Raw genomic sequence first — 25,971 nt, forward strand, 5'->3', positions numbered from 1 at the left:
GTTGTGTGGTACTGTTACATCACAATAGTAGTTGAAGATATGTGTGTATATGTAGAGAGCAGTTGGTGTGAATCACGCTAAGTTTTAGTTCTGTTTATATATTTTTTTCAGTTGCCTGCATGACCCTGAGTTATGGCTGCCTATGTAAATCGCACTATCTCTTTGATGGCGGGGGATGGCCCTAACGTGAGACCCTCCCTGATGAGTGGTGATTCCCGGAACTTCCGAGATTCCTCTCCTCTGCAGATATTTGTCAAAGCTAAAAAGAAAATCAATGATATCTTTGTTGAAATCGAAGACTATGTGAGGGACAGTGTGAGCTATCTGAAGAGTAAGAAATTTTCTTATTCATTTAAATTTCTTTTCTTCTGTCTGTTTAGTCTTTGTGGTTTGTTTGACTTTGTTTTTGAAATCCCATGTAATATGTGACTCATTTTTTAAAATTCACTTTAATGACTGTGATGCAGTCGATATACTGTGTACAAAAACATATGAATAAGTCACTTTATGTAAATCACTCATTGTGTATTTAAAAATACATAATTTGTAGGGACGTAAATTTTTGCAATTGCAGTAACATTGGAAAACTTTGATTGTTGCCAGAAAGTGGTTACAATTAGATAAAATGATGTGCTCATCACATTTGTAAGACTGCCAAAGCATGTGAATGCAAATTTTTACAAGATTTTTTAGTATTTCATGTGAATTTTGTCATTTTTATAAGTATGAAGTGAAAATAGGAAATTTGCAGCTCCATACATGTTATGTGATTTAGCAATAGTCTTGCAAGTAAACAAATACTTCATGTAGTGATCTGGCATTAATCTATGCCACATTGCATGCAGGCAATTTCCAATTAAAGAAAAAGACTAGTATGAATGCCATTTAAATATTTTAAATCATCTCATTGTCCTTTTTTTTATAGCCATTATCTTACATTCTAAGGCCACAATGTCCACTGTATATCAATCAAGTAATATGACAGGTTTTAAGTGAAATAAAGTTTCTTTGGACAAATGTTTTTGGTCATGAAGAACCCCTTTGAAGTCCAAAACACTTATATGTTGAATAATCTGAGAATTCAGTCACTCAAGTTGTGTAGGTATACCCTGTCGGAGCAAGCAAACATAAGCAAGTATCTGCAGAAGTAGTGACTCGAGACGGCTCCAGGCCCCCGTGGCGGAGTGGTTAGGACATCGTGCTATGAAGCCAGGGGTCCCAGGTTTGAATCCCAGCCTGGACATGGATGTTTGTGTGTCCATTCATCATATCACTCATTCCCATCTTCACAATTAGCCTAAAGTGGCAGAAAAGTGAAGTAAAATAAAGCAAATCAACAAAGCAATCGAGGCTGCTCCACCAATGAACACGTAAGAGGAAATAGGATTGCATGGAAGGGGAAAAGTGACTGCAATTACCAGCCTTCGCAGCAGCGTGTACTGGTTCGCTCTGCCCACTCAATTCCCCCCTCCCCTATACTCTGCCGCACATAGAATATAGTACAAAAAGCCAACTATAAGTATAGGTTGAAGACTTAATTTATAAGTTTTATAAGCTTATTTAAGTTGTACCTCAATTTAATATTGTATTATTTATGAAAATAATGAATTGTTACCTATTTTTCATAATAGTTGTTTCTCAAGAAAGAAACATAATCCCAGAAAATGAAGTGAAGGATGTTGCAGGCTATATTGAGAAAGTGAGAGGCATCAGAGATGTTCTTGCTAGGGATCACATGAAGGTAGCCTTTTTTGGCAGGTATGTTGGAAATATTCTTTTAAAAGTAACAGCACAGCAATTCTGTTAAATGAATAATTTTATCCTATTCGCAGTGCTCGAAAAATTTTCTTCAAAGCTAGGTGCCTACTCTGAAAATCAGGCGCCAGGAAACTACATACTAGCAATTGTGCATATTACAGTGTGTTCAAAAGTTGCACAACCCAAACTTTGAAAATGTATAGCATGAAAACCGTAAGAGATATTTACACCAGGTTTTCTGCACTAAACTAATCATGTACGCTATCACTGGGTTATTAAATTTATGTTCGCATGTATCCAAATAAGAGCAATTACATTATTTTAAAAAATATTGTTAATTTGCTGAAAACATCTGAGAATTGATTTTCAACAATATATACCAACGTAGAAATTTTCAGCGAAAAATGCAGGTTCAAACAGGACTCGAACATGGGTCTCTGATATACTGTACCATTGCTCTAACCACTGAGCCAGCCTGACTTCACCTGATTTTTCGCTATCGCTGTTTTACCTGTGTGGAATTGTCTCTGCCAGTGCTACCGCAACGGGATCTGTTGCCTTTGAAATACAGTAGACTACAATGTTGCCTGGTTCCTCCCAGCGTAGAGATGTTAATTATTGAAGATGAGGCACACACAGGAAATGTACTACGTAGAAATTTTAAGCGAAAAATGCATTAACATCTCTATGCTGGGAGGAACCAAGCAATGTCGAAGTCTACTGTGTTTCAAAGTCAACAGATCCCGTTGCGGTAGCACTGGCAGAGACAATTCCACACAGGTAAAACAGCGACAGCGAGAAATCAGGCGAGGCCAGGCCAGCTCAGTAGCTCAGTCGTTAGAGAAATCGTATCGTACGGTGTGCTAGAGACCCAGGTTTGAGTCCTGGTCAAGCCTGCTTTTTACGCTGAACATTTCTACGTAGTACATCTGTGTGTGTACCAACTCTTAACAATTTGTGGGATCATTTGTTGGTGTTTGACTAGTCGTAAAACAGTTGTTTTGTGAGGTACAGCTGAAGCAGGGGATTTTTCTTGGAAAACCTCTTGCACATGAGTGTAAGAATGAGTAGTAAAATACTCTTCAGCAATGCACACGTGCTGCTCCAAACAATACACCATGCTGAATCAATTAAAAGAACAGGCATAGTAGCGTCGAAAGTGAGCGAAGAGAATTCAGTGTAACCAGAGGCAGACTACTAGGATTTCAAATTTCGGCACAAAATCTTGGTTTATGATTTTTTACATAAATGTATAGTCAATACTTAGGCACATGTGGCATGCGTCTGTTGACAATATTTCGACCTTGTAGCATTGCCATATATGTCCCAAAAATGGCACTTTTTCACTCAACTCATAAAATCGCCAATAAAAAAGCCATCAAATGTTGCACATGACCAATTTTGGTCGCAAATGACACATTGGCATGGCGTCAGTCATCAGACATCTAATTATGACCCTTCGATAATTTCTTACGTATTTTTCTCATTCAAAAGTGCATTTCTGGAAAAAAAAATAACGCTGCCTTCCGCCAGTTATTAATTTATCTAAATTTTCTGTATGGAGAAAACTGATAATTTTAAGCATTGACAAATATCTCAATGGATGAGACTTTATAATACAGAAAATCCAGTGTAAATATCTCTTACGGTTTTGAATATACATTTTCAAAGTTTTGGTTGTGCAACTTTTCAAACACACTGTATAAGAAGCTGAGCATCACTGTATTCAAAACGTTGCTAAATCATTCGAAAAAACAGGAAATTGTTGTGTTGGGGGACAAATAGTAAGAAATTATTACTGACACTCTGGAATGTTCACAATGTTGATTAAAAGAAAAATAATTTACTAACTTACGCTGTACTGCAATTTGAACATAGAATAAATCAAAATTTCGTACATATTACAGCATAAGATCACAGTCGCCAGGCTGAAATTTTTAGCCGACCTGGATTTTTCGAGCCCTGCCTATTCGTATTTTTTTTTTCGGGGGGGATGCTGAAACTGAGTAGGTCTTCATTTTGTAACAGAGCCATCTAATAGTTAACATCATTCCACATAATAGTCCAGTTTCCCATGCAACAATTTCAAACTCAAGAGGTTTATTTCTTAACTTTTGGTAGAACAGTAAACAAAGTAGACGTATTTCACATTTTTATGTTTATTGTGTTTCATATCAAATTATAGGTATTGGGGTGAAAGAATTAAACTATGACATTTATTTTAGTGTCAGAATGGTATTGTTACATTTTTGAAAATGACATTTACTGTTTTATTATTCTCAGTTTGGTATAACCAATCATATACCCATTACTTGTTTTAAGAATATAAACATTTTGAAATCCATGACATTAATATGTTCTGATGTTTTGTATCAAAGACACTTTCAGTTATTGTTTAAAATGTACAAAGTTATAGAAATTTATTCGAGCAAAAATTGTTGCAATGAGCATCATTTTTAGTATACTACATGAGGCATGTAAAATGAAGTAAGCAGTTCTGGATTCCAGTCTGGTTGTTAAGCTCAAGCACAGTGCATAGTTTTCATTCTTTGCCAGAATGCTTTATTAACAATTTGATTATCATATGTTTTTAGTAGTAGGTATTCTGCTAGTTTGAGATGGTGAAGTTACAGTGATCAATTATCAGTATTGGTATAGTATCTTCAAGTTTATTAGTATTAATGGCTCATATCCATCCTCAAAACCCACGATTATTGTAGTTACACATAAAATAAGCAGAATATACATTTATGGAATGGTGGTTACATCAATTTTTGTAACAATTGTGAAATTATGAAATTTCTATTTTAAAATTTCTGCTTTAAAATATTGCATGTGCATTAAGTATTAACTTGATCTTCAACATGGAGAAAATGTAAATGTTTTTGGACAGAAAAATCAGCCAAATTTTCAATATGATCTAAATGAAAATAGGCATGTTTCATTGCAAAAATGACAATGTTTGGGATTTCTTACAGGACAAGCAATGGAAAGAGCACAGTCATCAATTCAATGTTACGAGACAAAATTCTGCCTAGCGGAATTGGTCACACGACAAATTGTTTCCTTCAGGTCGAAGGTTCTGATAGCAGTGAGGCATACCTCGTGACAGCAGATTCTAGTGAAAGGCAAAATGTGAAGGTGTGTTTTGTCTTTCTCATAGTTTTTATTATGTGAACATAATTTCAAATTGAATACCTTCTAATATTGACTTTGGCCTAAATTACATTAAAAAATATTAAATATTACTATGCTGAAATTTTCGCTACATGTGCTTGTTGCCAGTTGTTTTATGAGAAATTCAATAGGTTTCATTAGATAGGATAGTGGAGTAATGTAATTGAAACGCATTTCAGTGTTCTACAGTTGAATCTTTTGATGAGCCTGACTATTTCTTTACTTTTTTTGTGTCCCTAAATATATTTCATAGTTGACATCCGGTGTGATATTGATTAGTCAGTATAGAAGGAATAGAGAGAGCATGTGTTACGTCAGCTGAAACCAAGATAGGTTGCGGTGAGTGCTGTCACCCACCTGTTGCGTCCATTTGTTAACATTCAGGAGAGGAAATTTCGTTGGGAAAAATAAGGCTCCTTGTTGTGTATCTTTATGTTTAAATCGTCAGAAACAATAACACTAAGTTCTTAGTAACTAATTTCGATGAAAAAACAAACATCTAGACCTTTTTATGTGCTAGGGCATGATCATTTACCATACATAACGCTCTATTATATCTCATTGGTACACCAGAAAGAGTTTGATGAAATAACATTAGAATCAAAATAGGAGTTGCATTATAACTCCTACACTTGTAAGTGCGTCACAAAACATTATTAATATGAAAATATGAGTTGTGTACAGAAGATTTAACCTAGGGATGTGACGAAGCTGAAAATTTACCGATGCCGATGTACTCACCGATAATTTTTGGAACCGATACCGATGCCGATATTTAACCGATTCCGATACATAAGATTATTAAACAGAAATGGGATGTTATTTTCTGCATGACAAAAATAAATTTGGTATGTATATTTCTAAATATGGAATGCATATCATATGTATATACATATATATATGCGAATGTACATTTGCATCTACAAAAGGTTATGTGAATCTAGAGATTTAACATTAGTACACAAGCAGTTCTTTGACATGCAAAATGAATTCCTGTTCTGCCAGATTCAACTTCAGAAACACGAGATTTGGAAGCACTTCAGGAAGTAACCTACTTCTTCTCTTATCGCAAATCTGTTCAGCAACACTGATCACTCAATCACTGAATACTGATGCAGCATTTATGCTCAAGTATTTTCTCAGCACTTGCTTCAGTTTTGAATACTCATTTTTTAATTTCCAATGCAACAGCAGATCCTGGTTCAGCAATGTACTCTTTTATTTCCGATTTATAGTTAGGTTGATCCTCTGAATTAGAGTTTGCAATAATTTTATTACCAAAACTCTACAATAATGACGAATCATAACCAAATTTTCAATAAACTTACAAAACTAGAATATAAAACTTATTAGAAGGAAAACTCTAGTATAATCTGTACCGGTTTAAATATCGGATTATTGCCGATTCCGATACCGATATGTCATTTTCGGCCGATTTTCATACATCTGTAATCGGCTTTGGCACATCCCTAGTTTAACCCAATTTAACAACACAATTTACGCCACTTCAATAAGTAAGCCTAAGTCGAGATCTTAGGAAGATTTCAGACCAAAACATCAGGCAATAAGCGACACTTGATAGGTGACAAACTACAAAAGACTGGAGCATGGTGTCGCTTTGGTGTGTTGTTGGTGCATGTGTGATGAATGTTTTGCTTTAGACTGAAGGGGCTAAAAACGAGCTAATCAACCGCAATGTGTCGCACCGTAGGTCGCACAAGCCCTCCTTCGAATGGTGAAATCCTCAAGCTACATATGTCACATGTCGCTTCGGTGTAAAATCTCCCTAAAAGCAAGCATTCACCGCACTTTCACTTCCAACAGACCAAGGTGACACCATATATCTATTGGAAAAACTGGCCAGTCTGAGTAACACATGCAGCTTGCCGTGTCGCTTTGGTTCGAAAAGTTGCATTGATTACTGAGGATTTGCTTCCAAGTGGCATGTGTTGTTTGTCGCTTTTTTTGAATAGAGAGATTTCACACCAAAGCAACAAGCGATACATGCCATTTTGAGGATTTATCCAATTCAGGCTTGTGCAGCCTGTTTTGCCACTGAGGCAGGTGTAAATGTTGGTTGGCTTGTTCTCACACGACGCGTCACATGTCTATTCGATCTGAAAACTCCCTTATTGGAGGCAACAAGCAACACAGGCCCCTTCAGCCTGAACCAAAAAAATTAACTGTGCGCCACCAACAATGATGACACAATGGACAGTATTGAGAAAACTGCCCAGTCTGAGTGACTCGTGTAGCTTGGTGTGTCGCTTCTGTTCGGAAGGTTCTGATGGTTGGTTTCCAAGCAACACATGTCACATGTCTGAAGTCTCCCTGTTTGTTCAATGAATTTACATTCCACAAAGTTCGCTACACGTATAGTATAAACATTCGCAGTAGTTATCTTTAGGAAACGTGCGAATAATTTTTGCTATTCCGATATATCAGAATTATAAATTTTGTACATACCATTAACAAAATCACAACACAAATGCATGTATAATAAATGTAAATATGTTGTAAGCATGTTTACCTGGGGAAACATAATCTTCTTGGATCTCTTAATTTGTATTTTTTAAACATTTCTTGCCACTTCTGTTGTTGCATGCGAAAGCTGTGCACTGTCTACTCGCAGTGTCACTGAAATGTACAAATATTATGCATTATAAACAAACATTCCACACTGAAATCCCTACGTCCACCATTGTATCAGCTGTAACTGTGGCACATCCCAAGATGGCAGTTTTACCTCACCCCTTCCCCTCATGGCTTCATTCCCCTCACCCAGAAAACATGCTTAGGCTCTGTCTTCCTTACTCTATGGTCAGTACAGTACACCCTCCCGATTTTACATGTCCAGTTTCACTTTCCTGCATTTTAAATACTCCTGACAGGTACCGGAAGAACACATGATGAAGATTCAATTTAATTCTGGTTTTAGTTGAACAATCAGTGTACATACAGTGATTCAAATGTAACATAATAGCTCAAAATTAAGTCATGGCAAAATATGATTTTAAATTGAGATTATGAATCTCGTATATTTGTAGTAATCACAGTCTCGGTTTGGTGTGGGCTGCTCTTTAAACCCTTTCACTGCTGACAATATAAAATTATGCTGAATGAACAATTTTAAAATTTTGCAATTATTAATTGAAGGGCTTGGGTGTAAATCATAGTAAGTGACATTTTGGTCATTTTTTAGTTACAATGTAAAATGTGCCATCCTTCAATTTTCAAGTGAAATTGCCATGTTATACAATTTGCATTGGACTCTGTGAAGCCTTCTGAAATTGGTAAACACAACATGAAAACAATTTATCTACAGTATAGCTTCTAATAACCTTTTTTCTTAATGAACTCAGAAATGACCAATTCTTACCTTAGATTATATGTGAAGATCAAACAATATCCAGATGTCTTGGAAATCCTCACACCAAATTAATTGAAACAAACATTGAACGAGTTTTATATTTTTAAAAGGTGTCCAATAAGAGGCCATCTAAATCGTCACAGTCAGAACTAAATTTTTCATCAAAATCAGGATGTTCATAATCTGATTTGTTTGTAGTTGGTAATTCTTCAATTTCTGCTTCTGTAAGGTAGTGCAGATAATGAGACTTACTGATAGAAATCATTTTTGACATCCCTGGGATTCCTATAGTCACATAGCTAGCAAGGTGCAATAGCAGTAATAACTTGTACCATTTCATGCCACTCAAGGATAGGAACCAGTGTAAAATTTATTCCATTCAGTTCCTACATGTCCGTCCACATTCTAAGTTAATATTTTCAATCAGAAAAAATAGATTGATTATACACTATCTGTGGTTTCAGCATAGACATATTTCATGGAATGTATTATTACAGTTTCAGCAGCAAAAAGGTTATTGAAAGCACTGAAATGAAAATCTTCTCTTCCTTGCAGGACACAATCAAGTTCTAATGATTGTAATTTAGCCAAGATAATCACACGTGATATACCCTGATATGTTTATACTTTTTATTTCCAATAATATTAAAAGTCAAAGTTTTCATCATTTATTGACATTTACATTAACTGGTCTTAATGTTGGAAATGAGATTCCTTAATTCAGAGGCATTAACCCATATGCCACTGATTGTCCGTTTCGTGATAAAAAGGGTGACTTCTTTTATCTTTAAGATGTTTAAAAGTATCTGCAATTTTTATAAGGATCACGTGAGGCCAGTTTGTCATACTTTATGGATAAGTATGTGATGTGTGAATTGGTGTAATGGTCAATCACCGAAACATTTATTTTTTCAGTCTGTTGGCCATCTTGCACATGCTTTGTGCAAAGAAAAACTGAGTGAGAGTCAGCTTGTGAGGATATTTTGGCCCAAGGAGAAATGCCTTTTGCTTCGGGATGACGTGGTGTTTGTAGATTCTCCTGGAATAGATGTCTCACCAAATTTGGATGAGTGGATTGACAATCACTGCCTGGATGCAGATGTATTTGTCTTGGTAGCTAATGCCGAATCAACATTAATGGTTACAGTACGTATTAGTGTTATTTAGGATATTTTTTATTGCTTGTATTAAAAATGTTCTTATTACGAGACTGATTGATTGTGGACATTTTTATCATTGTATGTAATGTGGAGAAATATTTAGTACAAATAAGAATGAACTAAATTTTGCAATGTGGACAGTAACACTTTAAATTTTTCAAGATTTTATAGATATTACGCTGCATTAACAGTTTCTGAAAACATGTATGTGTTAAATAATACTAATGAGATAAATTATTTTACATAAATATTATTAATGCAACTTATATTGCTCATGGAACAGTAAAGTATGCATTAATTTTTTATATTGTTAATTTTTATGCTAAACATTAGTTCTGGTATTGATTCGACAATTCGACGCTGATAAGTTTAATGTGTGTGTGATTTTTGGATTGAGCTATAAAGCAAGAAGATGCACTTATCAGCCAATTTGTTCTTAGCTAACAACAATCCATTCAGTGTGTTAGTAAAAGTTTCAGGTGTCAAAAATAAAATGGAAGAAACCTTGAAATTAATTTTCTCTTTTTTCTTTCGTGAAATAAATCAAATAATTGTATTTCATGTAAAAATGATCATGTTCTCAATTTTCAAACAGTACAACAAAAGTATTATTTTTTGTATGCATCTCAATAAGGTTTCTGTACTGAGGATGACAGCATGATGAACTAAGTAGTATCCATTTGGTAAGAGGGTGGAGCGTGATTAAATGCAAAATAGAGGAAGCGATATAGATATTGCCAAATTTTACATGCAGCAATATCATACTTCTACAAATATATTTGCAGCTTGCAAGAGCATGTATTTGTGGAGATATAATACAAGTAAAGTTTTGGAAAATTCATTTACTGGTACTTATTACTTTTCTGCATTTTACAGGAGAAGAATTTCTTCCATAAAGTTTCCCAGAGATTGTCAAAACCAAATATTTTTATTTTAAATAACAGATGGGATGCTTCAGCATCAGAACCCGAGTTTCTAGACCAGGTAATTTATTTACGTATATTTATTAAAAGACAAAAGTTGTTTTCCCAGTGACCCTTATTGCAGTGTCCGAATTTCACAGGAAATTTATGTGATTGCATTTCTATATGCATGGACGACAGTGCATGCTTGGGTATGCTATGGTGTGAATCGAATGTAGAAGATTACTTATCCTAAGATATTTACAATTTGCTTAGTAATAGTTAGCCAAATTCTTTCCTCTTCAGTCAAGTGTATGGTGTAATGAATTGGCATGGAGAATTAGAATCATTATGGACGTAGGTGAAGATTAATAATAGTGGGTAAGCGTAACTTTGAGTTCGGAAAGCACTAATTTTAAGGGAACTAAATAGCTTATAAGTTGTATCACTAGACTAGGCAGATAATCCACCACTTAACGTGGAATTGTAATCTTCCTAACCTAAGAGTGCTGGAGCTTATTTTGAAAATCCGACTTTGTACTGGAGTGCTTTTGTTTGTATATTGTGTCCAGAAATTATCTTCTGATGAAGAAAAATGCACATTTGACGTCACCCGACATCTCCCTGAATTAATACATTTATTGTGGAGTTTATAGTAATATAAAAAATATTAATGTATGAAACGAAATTTGTAGGTCTCTTAGTATTAGTGAATTGGAGGTTGTAAACAATTTTGAAAGTAATAATTCTTTTTCATGTGCATATTTTTTGTTGCACTCTTTACTTTACAATAATAAAATCACATGTTGCAGAAGGAAGCACTATGTTTCTTAAATTGGGGATGTTTCTATACTCTACAGTATTTTGTCAAGCCACATAACTGATATTTGATACAAGCAACATTGCTTATTCATCAGCCTTCTGTAAATGATAGCGATGAGTCACCAAAACCTATAGTTGAATAAATTTTATTTTTGAGAGTTACGCATAGTTATTGCATATTTTTGTGTAAGTGAAGAATGTTTATCTTGTAAACATGTTTACAGTACATCAGTGTAATAGTAGTTGCAATATAAAATAGCTGTTGGACTCGTCATGAAACTCTTTTTCTTCCTTTTTGTAACTGTATATGCATGGTAATATGTCCTCTGGCAGTGTGAATTTCCTAATTGTTGTGCTGTTCATTGGTGTTGGTGTGTGAAGTCACAAATCAGGATGACATGCTTCTTCATGATGGATATCCTTTTTGATCCTATTTTCCCATCATTTGTGCTTGTGTTCTTGGTTCTTTTTTTCACAAATCCACGTAGCTTCAGTTTTTCATTCAATGTCATTATCAAGCTATTCAGTCAATTTTTACTTCTACCACAGCATATCATGTGACTACTCAGTGCAGTCTTTGGTATACTATCTGACATACCAGAATTGAATTCTTTATATTTTCTCGCACACCTGTATTGCTTCACCCTCATGCATCTTTTAAGAAGCTGGTTTTTATCTCTTAAAAGATCATCTTTTTATCTGTTTCATTCCTGTTAAGTACATTTTCAGTTTTTCAAGTTGCACATTAATTTATAATATTATGTAACTAGTATGTATAAGGATTGGAACAAGTGTATTTGTTACTTATTAGCACCGGAGACCAATGAAAATGTACACACTGCCTTTGGTTGATAATAAAATGTAGGTCAAAATTGGCATGTATAAGCCATGTCAGTGCTGAGGGAGTTCAGTGGTCAGCTCACATATTCACCACCAAAGTCTGCGGATCAAGTCCCCATGTGAGTTTGGGTGTTCATTTGTAACAAAGTGTCCCTTCATAAATTTAATTTGATCATCATTCATCCTCTTCATGATTTGCCTAAAGAGGCAGAAAAGTGACCTAAAATAAGAAAAATACATACAAAAATACAATGATATTTCTTAACTTTAACGTTAATATAATAAAAAATTGCCACTATATTGACAATCATAATTAAAGTAAAGAGAACCTTTTCAAATGCACATGTTCACATGGTTAACACAAGTTGTGAAACTGTTTCTGCATTAGGGTGGGTTTGTAAATTATGATCACTGTTAGTAGATTTCTTGTTAAGTTTTCTGTATTATTGTTCAATATATTCTTTTGTATATGCGTGTGTGAGGATTTGAAGCAACATGTTGATGGTAATTCAAATTTTTCCCATTTTTCCAAAGCAACGTAATGAACAGTTGGAGGTAAGATTGTGATACTCTCTTTCAATGTGTTTGTGTGTGCTTATTGCTTAAATATACTGCTGGACAAGAAAAACCGGACACCTTAATATTTGACATCTGAATTGCAATTACTTATGAATTACGCTCTCAGTTAAGTATTGAACAATTGAACATTCATTATTGTAAATTTTCCATACTTTTTCTGTTCATTATTTATTTATTTATTTACTCGTATTTACTTATTTGAAACACCTAGTAGGCTCAAAATCAATTTCATGCAATTTTGTTTTAATTTATTGATTTTCAATTCCTGTTGATGTCTAGAGAGCCATGAATTTTGGTTCATAGTAACCATAGTAACAGATATTATTGACATTGTCATTGCTGGTGTTTTTCTTGCAAGTGTATTGTAAGTTTGCTAGCTTGAAAATGAGACGTGAAGAGGTAGTAAAAGCAGTAGCTCTTCGTGATGGTCGTAGTGTGCGCTATATTGCTAGGGTGCTTAATATAGCACGAAGTACTATCCGTGAAGCTCTCGGACAGTTTGATGCAACTGGTTCCTATGGTAGAAGACTGGGTTCTGGTCGGAAACGATGCATGCACAGCAGCACGGGAAGATAGTTTAATGCATAGTTTTAAGAGACCGTCGTACGACTTCAAATATTGTGGCACAGCGTTTGAGAAATGTTCATAGAGCTGTGGTTTCTTTACGAACAGTTCGTAGAAGACTGAATGAAAGTGGTTTATCATCTCGGAGGCCAGCTACAGGTACCAGGTTGTTAGCACGTCACCGGAAGCGAAGACTGGAATTTGCTACACAACAGGTACATTGGAATGTGGAGCAGTGGAAAAAGGTTTTATTCTCCGATGAGTCAAAATTCAACCTACATTCATCAGACAGGCGTGAACATGTGTATAGAAGACCTAATGAGTGTTATGCACAATGTTGTTTTGTTGAAATAACCCTTTGGAGGTGGTGGTGTCATGGTCTGGGGAGGTATCTCATTACAAGGAGGTACAGAGTTGGTTCTTGTAGAGAATGGGGCAATGACAACTCACAGGTATATTACAGAATGTTTGGCAGATCGTGTAGTACCATATGCACCATTCATAGCTCCGGACTTTGTTTTTATGCATGACAATGCATGTCCTCACATTGTGAATATTGTCATGGAGTACCTGGATGAAGTTGGGATTACGCAATTAGAATGGCCATCACAAAGTCCGTACCTAAATCCGATAGAGCATGTCTGGGATCAACTGAAGCGACATATCAGAAACCGCGCAATAGTTCCAGAAACAATTGAAGAGCTAAGACGTGCTATTCAAGAAGAATGAGAGCAATTGGACCAAGAAGTGATTGACAACCTTATTTGAAGTATGCCACGACTGTTACAAGCTGTAATAAGCTGTATTTGATGTCCGGGGAGGTAACACCCGCTACTAGACAGCTTGTATACCCCACCAGTACCAGTTAACAATATTAAAAAAAAAATATTGCAAGTTTTCCTTTTTTTTAGGTAGTTTTCTGTAGCTTTCGTTTTTGTTCTAATTTAACTTATTAACAATAAATTTTAATTTGTTTTCTGTTGAATATATTCAGGTTTTCTTATTTCCAATAATTTCTGCAACATTTAGTTAGACTTTGAATCAGAATTTATGCATTATCACAAAAAATGCAAGTGTCCGTTTTTTTTGTCCAGCAGTGTACATTCTGATATGTTTCTTCAGATCCTACTTTTAGCTTTAGTTACGAGCTTTTCGTTCCTGTATATGCAATTTGTTTTCAAATGAAAAATATAAGCAGCTTTTTGTGTATAGAGCTGTGGACATTTTGATTGATACATTTATTTCTGTTATCATTGTTGCAAATTATTTTTAAGTAAATAAAACTTTGTGTGTAATATGAAAGGAGGCAATTGATAAATGGCTTTTTGAGTCTTATGAACAGTTTGTCATGTGGGCATATTTTAAACTACAATATAATGATTGTGGGTTCAATTCCTATTGAAAGTTTTAAATCAATTGGTGAATTGAAACGATTGAACCAACCAACAGCAACATTCAGCAGGTAACTGAAGCCATACTCTTACTAATAACATGGTTGATGCCGGCACATTTTAACATTTTGAAGTTGCAATTTTCTGACATTCATAAATATTAATTGATTTAAATTGCTGAAATGTACTAGGAACTGGTAGAAGAAACTTTCACTTTATGCAGAGAGAGGCAAATAGAAACTGATCTAGAACTTAAGGGGAATCTGCTCCATTGAATTGTGAACACTTTGGAAGTTGAAGCTATGACAGAAAGTAAACATTTTAGTACTGAATTAGGTCAGAAACATGCAAAATATCACAATGGAAGACTCCCTCTTCAAATTGTAGATTTGTGACATGCAAGTGTCAAGCAGTGTCTCTTCCCCTGTCACCGTCTTGGTCTTTATCAGAGTTTTCAGTTACATGGAACTTGCAAGAGCTGCAGCATTCTTTTACATTGCTCAAGTGCACCTGCACAGCAAGTTAAGCAGGAAGCTATGAGAATGTATCGCATGTGCAAAACTTAAAGAAAACTTGCAGCTCTTACTTCCACACTTTCAGTTCAACTGCATAGCTCAACTGAGCAGATGACACATTGCAAGCAAACTGGTGCCACTGTAATGGCTGACAAGGTCATATGAATTTTTGCTTGTAAGTGTTGGGAAATGTTTTTATTTTTCCCTGTTGCACAAATGTGGCCTAAAAAAATGAAATCCGATTGAAAATGAAGTAATTCTATTTGTAGTCAAGTTAGCTCATTTTTGCATTAAACAGTTCCAATGGGAAGCACGTTGTCTCATTTCTCCTCCCCTTTTTATGCACAATGAAGTAACTTATCAGTTTATAACCTTTTGTATTTTCTTCCCATTTATCATGCAGAAGAAAAATACATCTTTTTACTGCTTTCGTCGATATTTATTTACCACAGTTTGTGTTCCTATGTATAAGCATTCGATAAATGTGATACTGGATGAGCCATAGAAATAATAATAAAGATCCTCATAATTGTAGCGTTGTAACATATCTTTGTTTTATTTTAGCTTAAACTCCATAATAATTGTGAACCATGTCTAGGAACATACTGAAGTGAGAACTTTGTCAAAATGTGTACACACACTGCCATATTATAGTTAGTGAGCTGGTTGCTTCATACTATAGTCCGTATAACTTTGTATGCATTTTTTTTAATAAGCAGCTGCTGTTGCTTTTGCAAATTCTGTGAAATGATTTTTTTAAAAAACACTTTCTGCATTATAATTTATTTGTTAAGAGTGTGAGGGTATAGTGTTGGGCTACCCATTGTAGCTCCTTTAAATAGTGGCAAACATTAGCTATTTACATGGTTTGGTGCAGTAAATGTGTAAAGTTCTGTTTTTCCACTGTGCTTTTTTTTTTTGTTGTCATCTGATTAATTTCAAAGGACCACCATCATTGTTAAGACAGGTTGTAGCATCAGGATGAAGGTGATATCTCATCATACAACCTAGCACCTAACATCCAGTGATGCAGTTGGTGGAAATCAGAACTACTGCTAACCAGGAGCAATCAAAGCAGTGACACACTGCCACCTCTATCCTGTATGCTACAACCTACTGTCTTAATAAAGGCAGTGGCCCTTTGAAATGAATGGAAACAAATAAGGCAATGCCGAAACACTAACCTTAAACCAGTGGTTCGCAAAGTGTGTGTCGTGGTGTCCTGGGACACTATGATTGGCTTACAGGGCCACCACGAAATGTTTCACTATTTTCACTGAAATGACACTTGTTAGTCTACACATGGTTTTAGAATCGGACCATCGCATCAATCCAAATATGAGCTTATTTAGTACTTTTTACATATAAAATATTTCTGAATTTGAAATATGTGTTTACTTTTTAACTTTAGGCAAGCAACCTAACCACACTAACTGAACATTGCAAGTGTTAGATAGGCCTACATTCTGACTTAAAACACTAGGGTGCCGTGAAATTAAAAAAGTTTGGGAACCCCTGCCTTAAACTATGCAGTTCTCTTAATTTTCATGGTTAACGGTTAAGAGGAAGAAAAGACTTGTGCCTTATATTCCCAAAACAAATAAATAAATTAACAAAGATCTCTCGCAACTTCCCGAAACAAATAAATAAATTAATGAAAAGATTTCTTGGGCTATCGACCAGGTGAGTTGTGGAAAACATTCCAAGCTTTCCAGTGCTAACATCACACTCATCTTCAGGGTAGAAGTAGACTTCACTTTTCATTATTCCTTGGCAGGAAAGCTTCAAGACTTACTTCAAATAAATTAATAGTAGGAAACTTCTTACGTCACGTGCCGGCAACATATTTGTTAAAACACTAAAATAACACAAACGCCAGTGTAACGACAACCGCGTCTACTCAGTCTTTCCTCGACCAGCCCTGAAGATGACTCCGTGAAGGAGTTGAAAGCTTCGAAGAACTCCTAAGTGTTTTTTATCGTGCTGTTTGTGTGTTATTTTAGTGTTTTAACAAATAAATTAATAGTGTGCATAAAAATGTGAAATGTTGGTTCATTCGATGAGTCGTAGCTTAAGTGCTGTCTCAGGCCATCATCCATGTACTTGCAGTAAAGGTGTGTGAAGTCTATACACTGGCCAATTTTAGTTCATCTATAATGTTGCATGTACTGCTGGCTGTTAGTATAAACCAAAGCACAAATTTATTACTTTATTTGCATATAATAACTAATTATAATTTATAGTAGTTAAGATGTGCATGTCATCATCAGATTGTAGTGTACTGAATTTACTTGACTCAACGGCAGTGTAGTTGCTCTAAGAATGAATTCCTTATATTTTTCAGGTTAGAGCACAACATATGGAAAGGGCGGTTGATTTTCTAGTGAATGAATTGAAAGTGTGTTCTAGGCAAGAAGCAACGGAGCGTATTTTCTTTGTCTCGGCCAAGGAAGTTCTTCAAGCCCGTGTTCAAGAACAGAAAGGCCTGCCTGCGCATAGTAAGTTATTTATCCAATCAAAGTTTTTGCACTGGTTTTTGTGTCGCCTCCTGAAGGTATATGCTGGATGGTTAGTGATGCAAATCAATAATCCAATACCATATGAAAGCAACGATAATGTGCAGATGTGCCATATTTAGTTAGTCTGTCACCTAACAGGCCAAAAAAATTAACATGTATTCAATATATCCATTGTTGTGACTGGCCCTGTGAAAAAAATTTCCCTTTACTTTTGATACTCTGGCATATGTGGTGTGAGTTATGAAAAGCTATGAAAAAATTTCTAAACGTACTACTACATTGATCTAACACAGACTAAAGGAAAGTACAATACTTACAGGTACTGACTGACTTAAATTACTTACCTGCATTTCATACCAATCTTTGAAGATGACTCCATTTTGTGCCACATACTGTTAGTCTTTGATCGTTGTTGTTTCAGATCCTGGAGGGGTTGCATGGAACACATATTTTGGAGGACTTTCTCCACTAAATGTGATCAGAAATGTCAAGTGACACTGTGCTGAACATTTGGGACTTGTCGTCTGAGTGCCATACATTCACAAGACAAATAGGTTTTTTTCAATTTTCATGTTCATGCATGTATTAAGTATGGGTGGGGCATATTAATTGGCACTCTTTATCAGCATTGACTGATTTAGGCATATTGGTATAGTGAACCAAGTACCAATCCAATATTTCTCTAATAATCTGGAACTTAGTGCAAAGTTGGACTATTTTAAAATTATTTTATGAAGATTTTATATAGCCTGCCCTGGTTTTATAAAATAATTGAGGAGGTTATTCTTGAAACATTTGCAATTTGATATCAGGTTGGTTGACTGTCTGTTTTGATAAATTTTATGTTGGTATTGTCAAAAACATAATATCGGTGTAACATTACATATAACAATAATTTACTTTTACTTTTCAGCTGGTGCAATAGCAGATGGGTTTCAACCAAGATATTTTGAATTCCAAGACTTTGAAAGGAAATTTGAAGAGTGCATATCTAAATCAGCAGTCAAGACAAAGTTCGAACAACATTCACAGAGAGGAAAGCATATAGCAAGGTGAGTGAGTACAAACATAAGACATTTGGAAATTTTGTCTCTCCTTACATCTAGCTAATACATGTCAATAGGGGATGCAAGAGCCAAATTGTTGTTACTTTCATTGCATAAATTGCCAGCCCCAGTGGGAGAGTGGTTAGCACATCACGCTACGAAGCCAGGGGTCCTGGGTTCGAATCCCGGCCTGGGCATGGATGTTTCTGTGTGTCCATACATCAATTTCATCATACCATCACTCATCCCCATCTTCGCAAATTAGCCAAAAGTGGCACAAGGGGCAAAGTAAAATAAAGAAAATCAATCATTGCATAAATCACATGAAGTATAACAAAAGGATATACAACCTCTGACAATAAAGTTCGGTGAATGATCCTGAATATCGAAAGTAGACGAATTCTTAATGAAACCTATCTTACTGTCCTTCGAAGTAGTCCCCTCCCATGGCTATGCACCATCGAGAACGGCTGTACATGTCCTGGAAACGTTTAGAAAAGTCTTCTTTTGGGATGGTGTTCAAGACCCTCGTCACGTGCCGTTGGATGTCCAGAATATCCTCAAATCTCTGACCTTTCAAAGCGATTTTGAGGCGTGGGAAGAGAAAGAAATCGGGAGGATTCAGATCCAAATTTCTTGCAATGCATTGCTACAGAGGATGAGAGCTGGTGTGTGAGGTACGACCCTGAAACGAAACGCCAAAGCATGGAATGGCGTTCTCCTGCATCACCCTGTCGGAAGAAGGCCAAGGCGGAAAAAATGTTGTTCCCTCTGGCAGGAATTCCTTGTGGATCATGCCATCACTGTCAAAGAAAGTGATAAGCATCGTCTTCATGTGTGATTTTTACGCCTTGACCTTCTTCCGACGGGGTGATGCAGGAGAACGCCATTCCATGCTTTGGTGTTTCGTTTCAGGGTCATACCTCACACACCAGCTCTCATCCTCTGTAGCAATGCATTGCAAGAAATTTGGATCTGAATCCTCCAGATTTCTTTCTCTTCCCATGCCTCAAAATCGCTTTGAAAGGTCAGAGATTTGAGGATATTCCGGACATCCAACGGAACGTGATGAGGGTCTTGAACACCATCCCGAAAGAAGACTTTTCTAAAAGTTTCCAGGACATGTACAGCCGTTCTCAGCGGTGCATAGCCATGGGAGGGGACTACTTCGAAGGACAGTAAGGTAGGTTTCATTAAGAATTTGTCTACTTTCGATGTTCAGGATCATTCACTGAACTTTGTCAGAGGTTGTATATATCCTTTGAAAGGAGATGTGGATTGTAAGTTATTGATTTACAATGGTGCTGTGTGTTCATTTCTCTTTACTGTTACACTTTCCAGTGATGCAAATGAGCATCATGCTGGAATGCACGGCTACTTTTTTAAATATCCTGCCACTTAAAATTATGTTACTAAAGTGAAACGCACCTTGTTTTATTTGTTATACATCAGAGCTTCATCTACACATGATGTCTCAAATTTGCATGAAGATAGGCTATTTCTAAAGGATTGTTATAGACCCACATTCTTTGTTCTTTTGGTGTATTAAAAGGAAGGGTGGTACAGCCTCTTTAAACTTGTGCAGTTACTTAAACTTTAGGCTGCAGATTCAAGTGATTTAATGATTTAAAATATTATAATGTAAGATGCACTGGCATATTAGTGGTAAGGGAGGTAATTCCGAGAAAATTAAAAACTCTAAGCTTTGCTTTCTGGCAAAATATAAAATTACTTGAGAGCTTATAATGTTCCATAGTCTACTCTTGAATCAGAATTATCAATATAGGGTCAATCCATATGAAGTGGTACAACATGGTTGCTTGACCATTTTTAAAAAAGTTTATATTTTGTGTGGTGTGAGCCTCATATGTTGACAGTTCAGAACCACTGTTCTTTTATTTTTACTATCACCGATTTCAAGATGGCCAGCATTTTTTTATCATGGCGTGCGTCATTTTCTCCATTCGTAAGCATCAGCAGCAATTTTTTTATCTCAGCTCTGGTAAGTCCTAGGACAGTGAGACAAAATCTGTGATGTTATAGGCTACAATTATATTTGTGTGTAATTTTCTAACTATTATTCCTTCATAATAAATTTTAAGGTCAAATTGTGTATTTTAATCGCTCAAAATGACATTTTTGGACATTTTTTGTAGGGAAAATGCAGTTTGTTTTACACTTGATTTATTTGTGCAAGTACCTGTGTACCAATAGTGTACGAGGTGTGGCTAGAAAAAAAACAGACTGTTGCTACAAAATCTCTTATTGGTTATATTGTACAATGCGATCATTATCCCCTTCAAAGTACTCCCCTGAACTATCGATAACCCGCTCCATACGAATCTTCGATTGCTGGAAATCATTTTCTGAAACCATGTTCGTGACCTCCGTCGCTTTTGTTTTTACAGATTCTGCGGTCGTAAATCTGGTTCCTTTCAGTGCTGATTTGACCTTTGGGAATAAAAAGAGTCGCACAGTGCGAGATCCGATGAATAGAGTGGATGTTCTAACACTGCGATCCCATGCTTGGCCAAAAAAGCCTTGACTGACAATGCCGTGTGGGCAGGAGCATTGTGCTGAAGAAGAATCCATGACTTGCTTTTTCACAAATCAGGTCGTCACCTTCTTACTTGCTCACGAAGGATCGTCAGCACAGTGATGTAATAATGTTGGTTATTTTGCAATAGCTCGAATACTCAAGCGACTGATTTATTCGAATCAATTCACCGACATTTGCAATGTTTGCTTCAGTTTTTGACATGCAAGGCCGTCCAAGACGCAAGTCGTCCGCGAACACTTCTCGCCCCTTTTTAAACCTTTGAAACCACTCAAACACTTGCGTGCGTGATAAACACTCATCTCCGTACACTTCCTTCAACAAACCATAAGTTTCTGTGGTGGATTTTTTGAGTTTCATAAGAAACTTTAAATTGATACGCTGTTCTACTTTCATACTTAACATTTTTCCGAAGGAGCACAGATGTACGGTTCACTTCATTCACAAGCTACAGGGGAACTGAGCACCGTGCAGCCTGGGCAATCACACAGTCGATAGGCAGGATATCACGTTATACACTCATGCACCACTTGACCTTGACGTGCTTGCCGTTTGTCGACAGCAACATGAATCCGTATTTTTTCTAGCCACACCTCGTTTGTCAAAATTATTTGAAGCTTGAGACTTTAATTTTTTTTCTACAGGGTCATAAACATGTACTTTTTGTTAAAAAAAATCCAACTTCAAGGTTAAATATCTCTGGTGGGCAGTTGTTTAAAAATCTGAAATTTGTACACAATACAGTACTCCATGATAAGTAACTTCAGCAAAAATTTTGAGTTTGAGATTCAATTGGTTTAAGAGATAACAAAACTCGTGAGAAATACAATATTTTGCATTAAATATGGTATGCCTAATTTAATTTCTTATTAATATTTTGTGTTAAAATTCTGCAATAAAGTATATATACGAGGGCATGCTGAAAAGTAAAGCCTTCCTATGTTTTTATTTTTTTATTACCTTGTAAACTCATTATGGATTTTGAGTAACCATACATTGCACTTAAAGACAAATTGACATTCATCTGAGACTAGAGGCATTTTATGGTGATGAATGTGTGGACATCAGTACTGTGCGATCTTGGGCTTTTCATGCTCGTAAAGAAAAACCAAGCTGAACACGATTCCGATGACCTCCATCAGTTGCAGTACGTGGCCTTCCACTCCATTCTCTCATATACGCTGAGAGTTCTTCAGCTGGGGGTTTCTTAACGAGCATGAAAAGCCCAAGATCGCACAGTACTGATGTCTACGCATTCATCCCCATAAAATTCCTTCAGTCTCAGATGAATGTCAATTTGTAGTACATTTTCTGCAGTTAGAAACTCGATCACTGCACGCTACTTCAGGTGCTCGACCAACGTTGCATGGTTACATGTTGCCATTTTCCTCGCTATAGTTCAGCACCCCCTGGCGATAGAAGTTTGAAACCTTCAATGGAGAAGCAGGAAAGTCTTATAAGTGCAATATATGGTTACTCAAAATCCAAAATGCATTTAAAAAAAAAAGCTTTATTTTCAACATGCCCTCATATATATACTATATTGCAGAGCCATTTCAGGATTGTAATGTTGTTGATTGACATTCCAAATTACAGTTTGCAGAATTTTAACACAAAATGTTAATAAGAAATGAAATTAGGCATACCATATTTAATGCAAAATATTGAATTTTTCACAAGTTTTGTATCTCTTAAACCAATTGAATATCAATGTCAAAACGTTTACTGAAGTTACTTATCATGGAGTACTGTATTGTGTACAAATTTCAGATTTTTAACAAAAAGTACATGTTTATGACCATGTAGAAAAAAAGGATTAAAGTCTCAAGCTTCAAATAATTTTGACATACACTATTGGTACACAGGTATTTGTACAAAAGAAAATCAAGTGTAAAACAAACTGCATTTCCCCTACAAAAAATGTCCAAAAAATCAGTTTGAGCGATTAAAATACACAATTTTGACTTTAAAATTTATTATAAGGAATAATATTTAGAAAATTTCGCACAAATATAATTGTAGCCTATAATGTGCTTAACATCACAGAGTTTGTCTCATTGTCCTAGGACTTACCAGAGCTGAGATAAAAAAATTGCCGCTGATGCTTACGAATGGAGCATGCCATGATAAAAAAATCCCCAACATCTTGAAATCGGTGATAGTAAAACTAAAATAACAGTGGTTCTGAACTGTCAACATATGAGACTCACACCACACATGGTCAAGAAACCATGTTGTACCACTTCATATGGATTGATCCTATATTAACTTTGGATCGACAGTACTGGAAAACGAATGTACTTACAGAAACCATGCATACTTTATCTGAATTGTTGTCGGGCTTTGTGGCAGATAGGTAGGTGCATGCATATTTCATTTTTGACGAAAAAACAAAATGTCAAAAAACACATTGTAGTGTTAATTTTTCATGTTTTTGAAAGGTGTGTGATGCATTTTGCTCCCATGTTTTGTCACGAAATAATCCGAAATGAACTGCAAAATGCGAAATAAACTCTAAAACACGAAATTTAGGGTTTATTTACAGACACAACACCTTCTGAGGTCCTGAAGATATGCAATTCACGGAAAATTAGTTAATTCTGCTGTTAATATTGGAGAAGCAAAAATGGATTCCTTTACACTGGCTGCAGTGGCTCAGTCGGTAACGCGTCTGACTACCATGCTAACTTGTATAATGTTGGAAGCGGCCCTGGCACCCACCCAGCGTCGAAGAATAACATGGGGACCTGGGGGGTAAAGGTGGTCAGCGTCATGATGCTGATCACATCATACCCACTCACGACCGGATCAAGAAAAAGTGGGGCGTTACCCCCACACCCCCTATACGCCTTCATGGTATGCTGCTAAGCACAGGGGAGCACTTTACCTTTAAATTTTTTGCACAGAAATAAACTTAATACTTTGAAAAGTATTATTAGAATTGAAATGCTAATCTTGTGTAATAAGTGTAGTTTTTAATTCAAATTTAGGATTTTATTCACAATTTTAAATCCAAAATGTATTTTTATATAACACTTTTCATCTATTTTTTCACTGCTATAACACCGAAATTTTATTTTATTTACTGCTTTTGAACCTGACATTGACTCGGTTTTTTGTACAGAAATTTTCCTTTTTTTATTTACCAAAATTATGTGTGTCTACATATTGGTTAACACAGTGTGCTACGATGCCAGGGGTCCCAGGTTCGAATCCCAACCTGGGGATGGGTGTTCTTTACGAGTGTCCTTCATCAATTTCATCATATCATCACACACGTCCTCATCTTTATCGCAATTAGCCAAAAGTGGCAGAAATACGAAGTAAAATGAACCAAATCAACAACAACACTAAATAATTATCTGAATTGTTTATGGGATCGCTGACATGAACAGCAGAATTGCTATTTGACCCTGAGACTAAAGCTGCTTATGGTATATAATCTCGATGAAAAGAAATAAGTTTTTTCAAAAAAAGATTTTGAACTATAAAAATAGATTTGGTTTTTGCTTGATTTTGTTAATAATGCATGTGCTATTTCATCTGCAGGGAAATTGAAACTGTTATGGATGGTGTATATAACGAGGCTCAGAAACTAAAATCGGAAAAGGCCGTTGGAAGGAAGGAGCTTCAGGAGAAGTTGAATTTCACTGAGCAGCAACTTCATCTACTAACACAGGAGATGAAAGATAAAATACACCAAATGGTTGAAGATGTAGAGCAGAAGGTAAGCTGAATTCATATTGCTTGTGTGTGTAAAAAATAAAAAAAAAAAAAAAACACTTGTCACTTGTATCGTAACCTAACTTTGATAGTCACAATACATATCTGCATAGTTTTCCTCTGGATTTTTGGATCTATCTATATTCTTCATCACCCTGAGTATACTTTACAATCATTACAGCATTTCAATAGCCATTGGGTAATTTTATGAAAAATTTTGCAGATTGAAAGACATCATAGCCATTCCATTATAATGGAATTTCCTTCTATGATTGTTGTTAATACAGGGAAGTTTTCATTTTAAGGCTTGTTAGACATTGTAAACCATAAACAAAATATTTTTTTTCTAATTTTTTATTATTCATTGATAGTTGTTCCAGATGGATGGAAATATGGCAGGTGCATTTGATAGTATAACAGAAGGGTGACCAGATTTCTGCAAGTTTCTGTTCAAACATTGTATAGTTTCTTCTGCTGTCGAATGCACTTGCCACATTTCTATCCATCAATATTATGTACTGTAATGTAATGTGAAGCTTTTATGAAGAACCTTTGAGCTGTTGACAGAAATGAATTTTTTTCTTATTGCACATGTTTGATGCATGTGTTACTAATGCAAGAAAATCATTTGTTCATTTTTATGTGGATCTGTGAATCTGATTTATTATTATTATTATTATTATTTTATAAAGGTTTCCAAGGCCTTAAGTGAGGAAATCAGAAGATTATCTGTGTTAGTTGATGAATTCAATCTACAGTTCCATCCAGAACCTCTGGTATTGAATGTATACAAGAAGGAACTGCATCACCATGTGGAGAATGGGCTAGGAAGCAACCTTCGGGCTCGACTTTCGACGGCATTGGCTATGAACATTGAGAACAATCAAAGGGAAATGACTGGTAATTATGCATATGCAATGAACATTATAATGTAAATATTACATTACAACCTCACCATGATTGTTATTGTTTATCAGAGTTTTGTTGCAAAATATTCTTACAACAATAATTTGAGTATTTCTTGCAACTTAAAGGAACACATTTCTAT

The 25,971-nt window shown here is 35.6% G+C and overlaps 1 protein-coding gene across 4 annotated transcripts in view; it reads left to right on the plus strand.

The window, feature by feature from the left end:
- Marf (Mitochondrial assembly regulatory factor) overlaps positions 1-25,971 on the plus strand; it is a 60,698-nt gene that overhangs the window by 21,910 nt on the left and 12,817 nt on the right. For 3 of the 4 annotated variants that reach the window (XM_083120561.1, XM_083120562.1, XM_083120563.1), the window contains exons 2-11: positions 112-331; positions 1,632-1,758; positions 4,737-4,899; positions 9,221-9,451; positions 10,342-10,449; positions 12,564-12,584; positions 17,423-17,576; positions 18,511-18,649; positions 24,750-24,927; positions 25,616-25,823. In XM_083120561.1, coding sequence (XP_082976687.1) covers positions 133-331; positions 1,632-1,758; positions 4,737-4,899; positions 9,221-9,451; positions 10,342-10,449; positions 12,564-12,584; positions 17,423-17,576; positions 18,511-18,649; positions 24,750-24,927; positions 25,616-25,823 — 1,528 coding nt within the window. In that variant the 5' untranslated portion in view covers positions 112-132. The remainder of the gene's footprint in view (positions 1-111; positions 332-1,631; positions 1,759-4,736; positions 4,900-9,220; positions 9,452-10,341; positions 10,450-12,563; positions 12,585-17,422; positions 17,577-18,510; positions 18,650-24,749; positions 24,928-25,615; positions 25,824-25,971) is intronic. The other variant, XM_083120564.1, reaches the window with a different exon arrangement.

This window comes from Lepisma saccharinum, chromosome 4 (genome assembly GCF_977018435.1).
Source record: "Lepisma saccharinum chromosome 4, izLepSacc3.1, whole genome shotgun sequence".
In the NCBI taxonomy this organism is placed as follows: Eukaryota; Metazoa; Arthropoda; class Insecta; order Zygentoma; family Lepismatidae; genus Lepisma; species Lepisma saccharinum.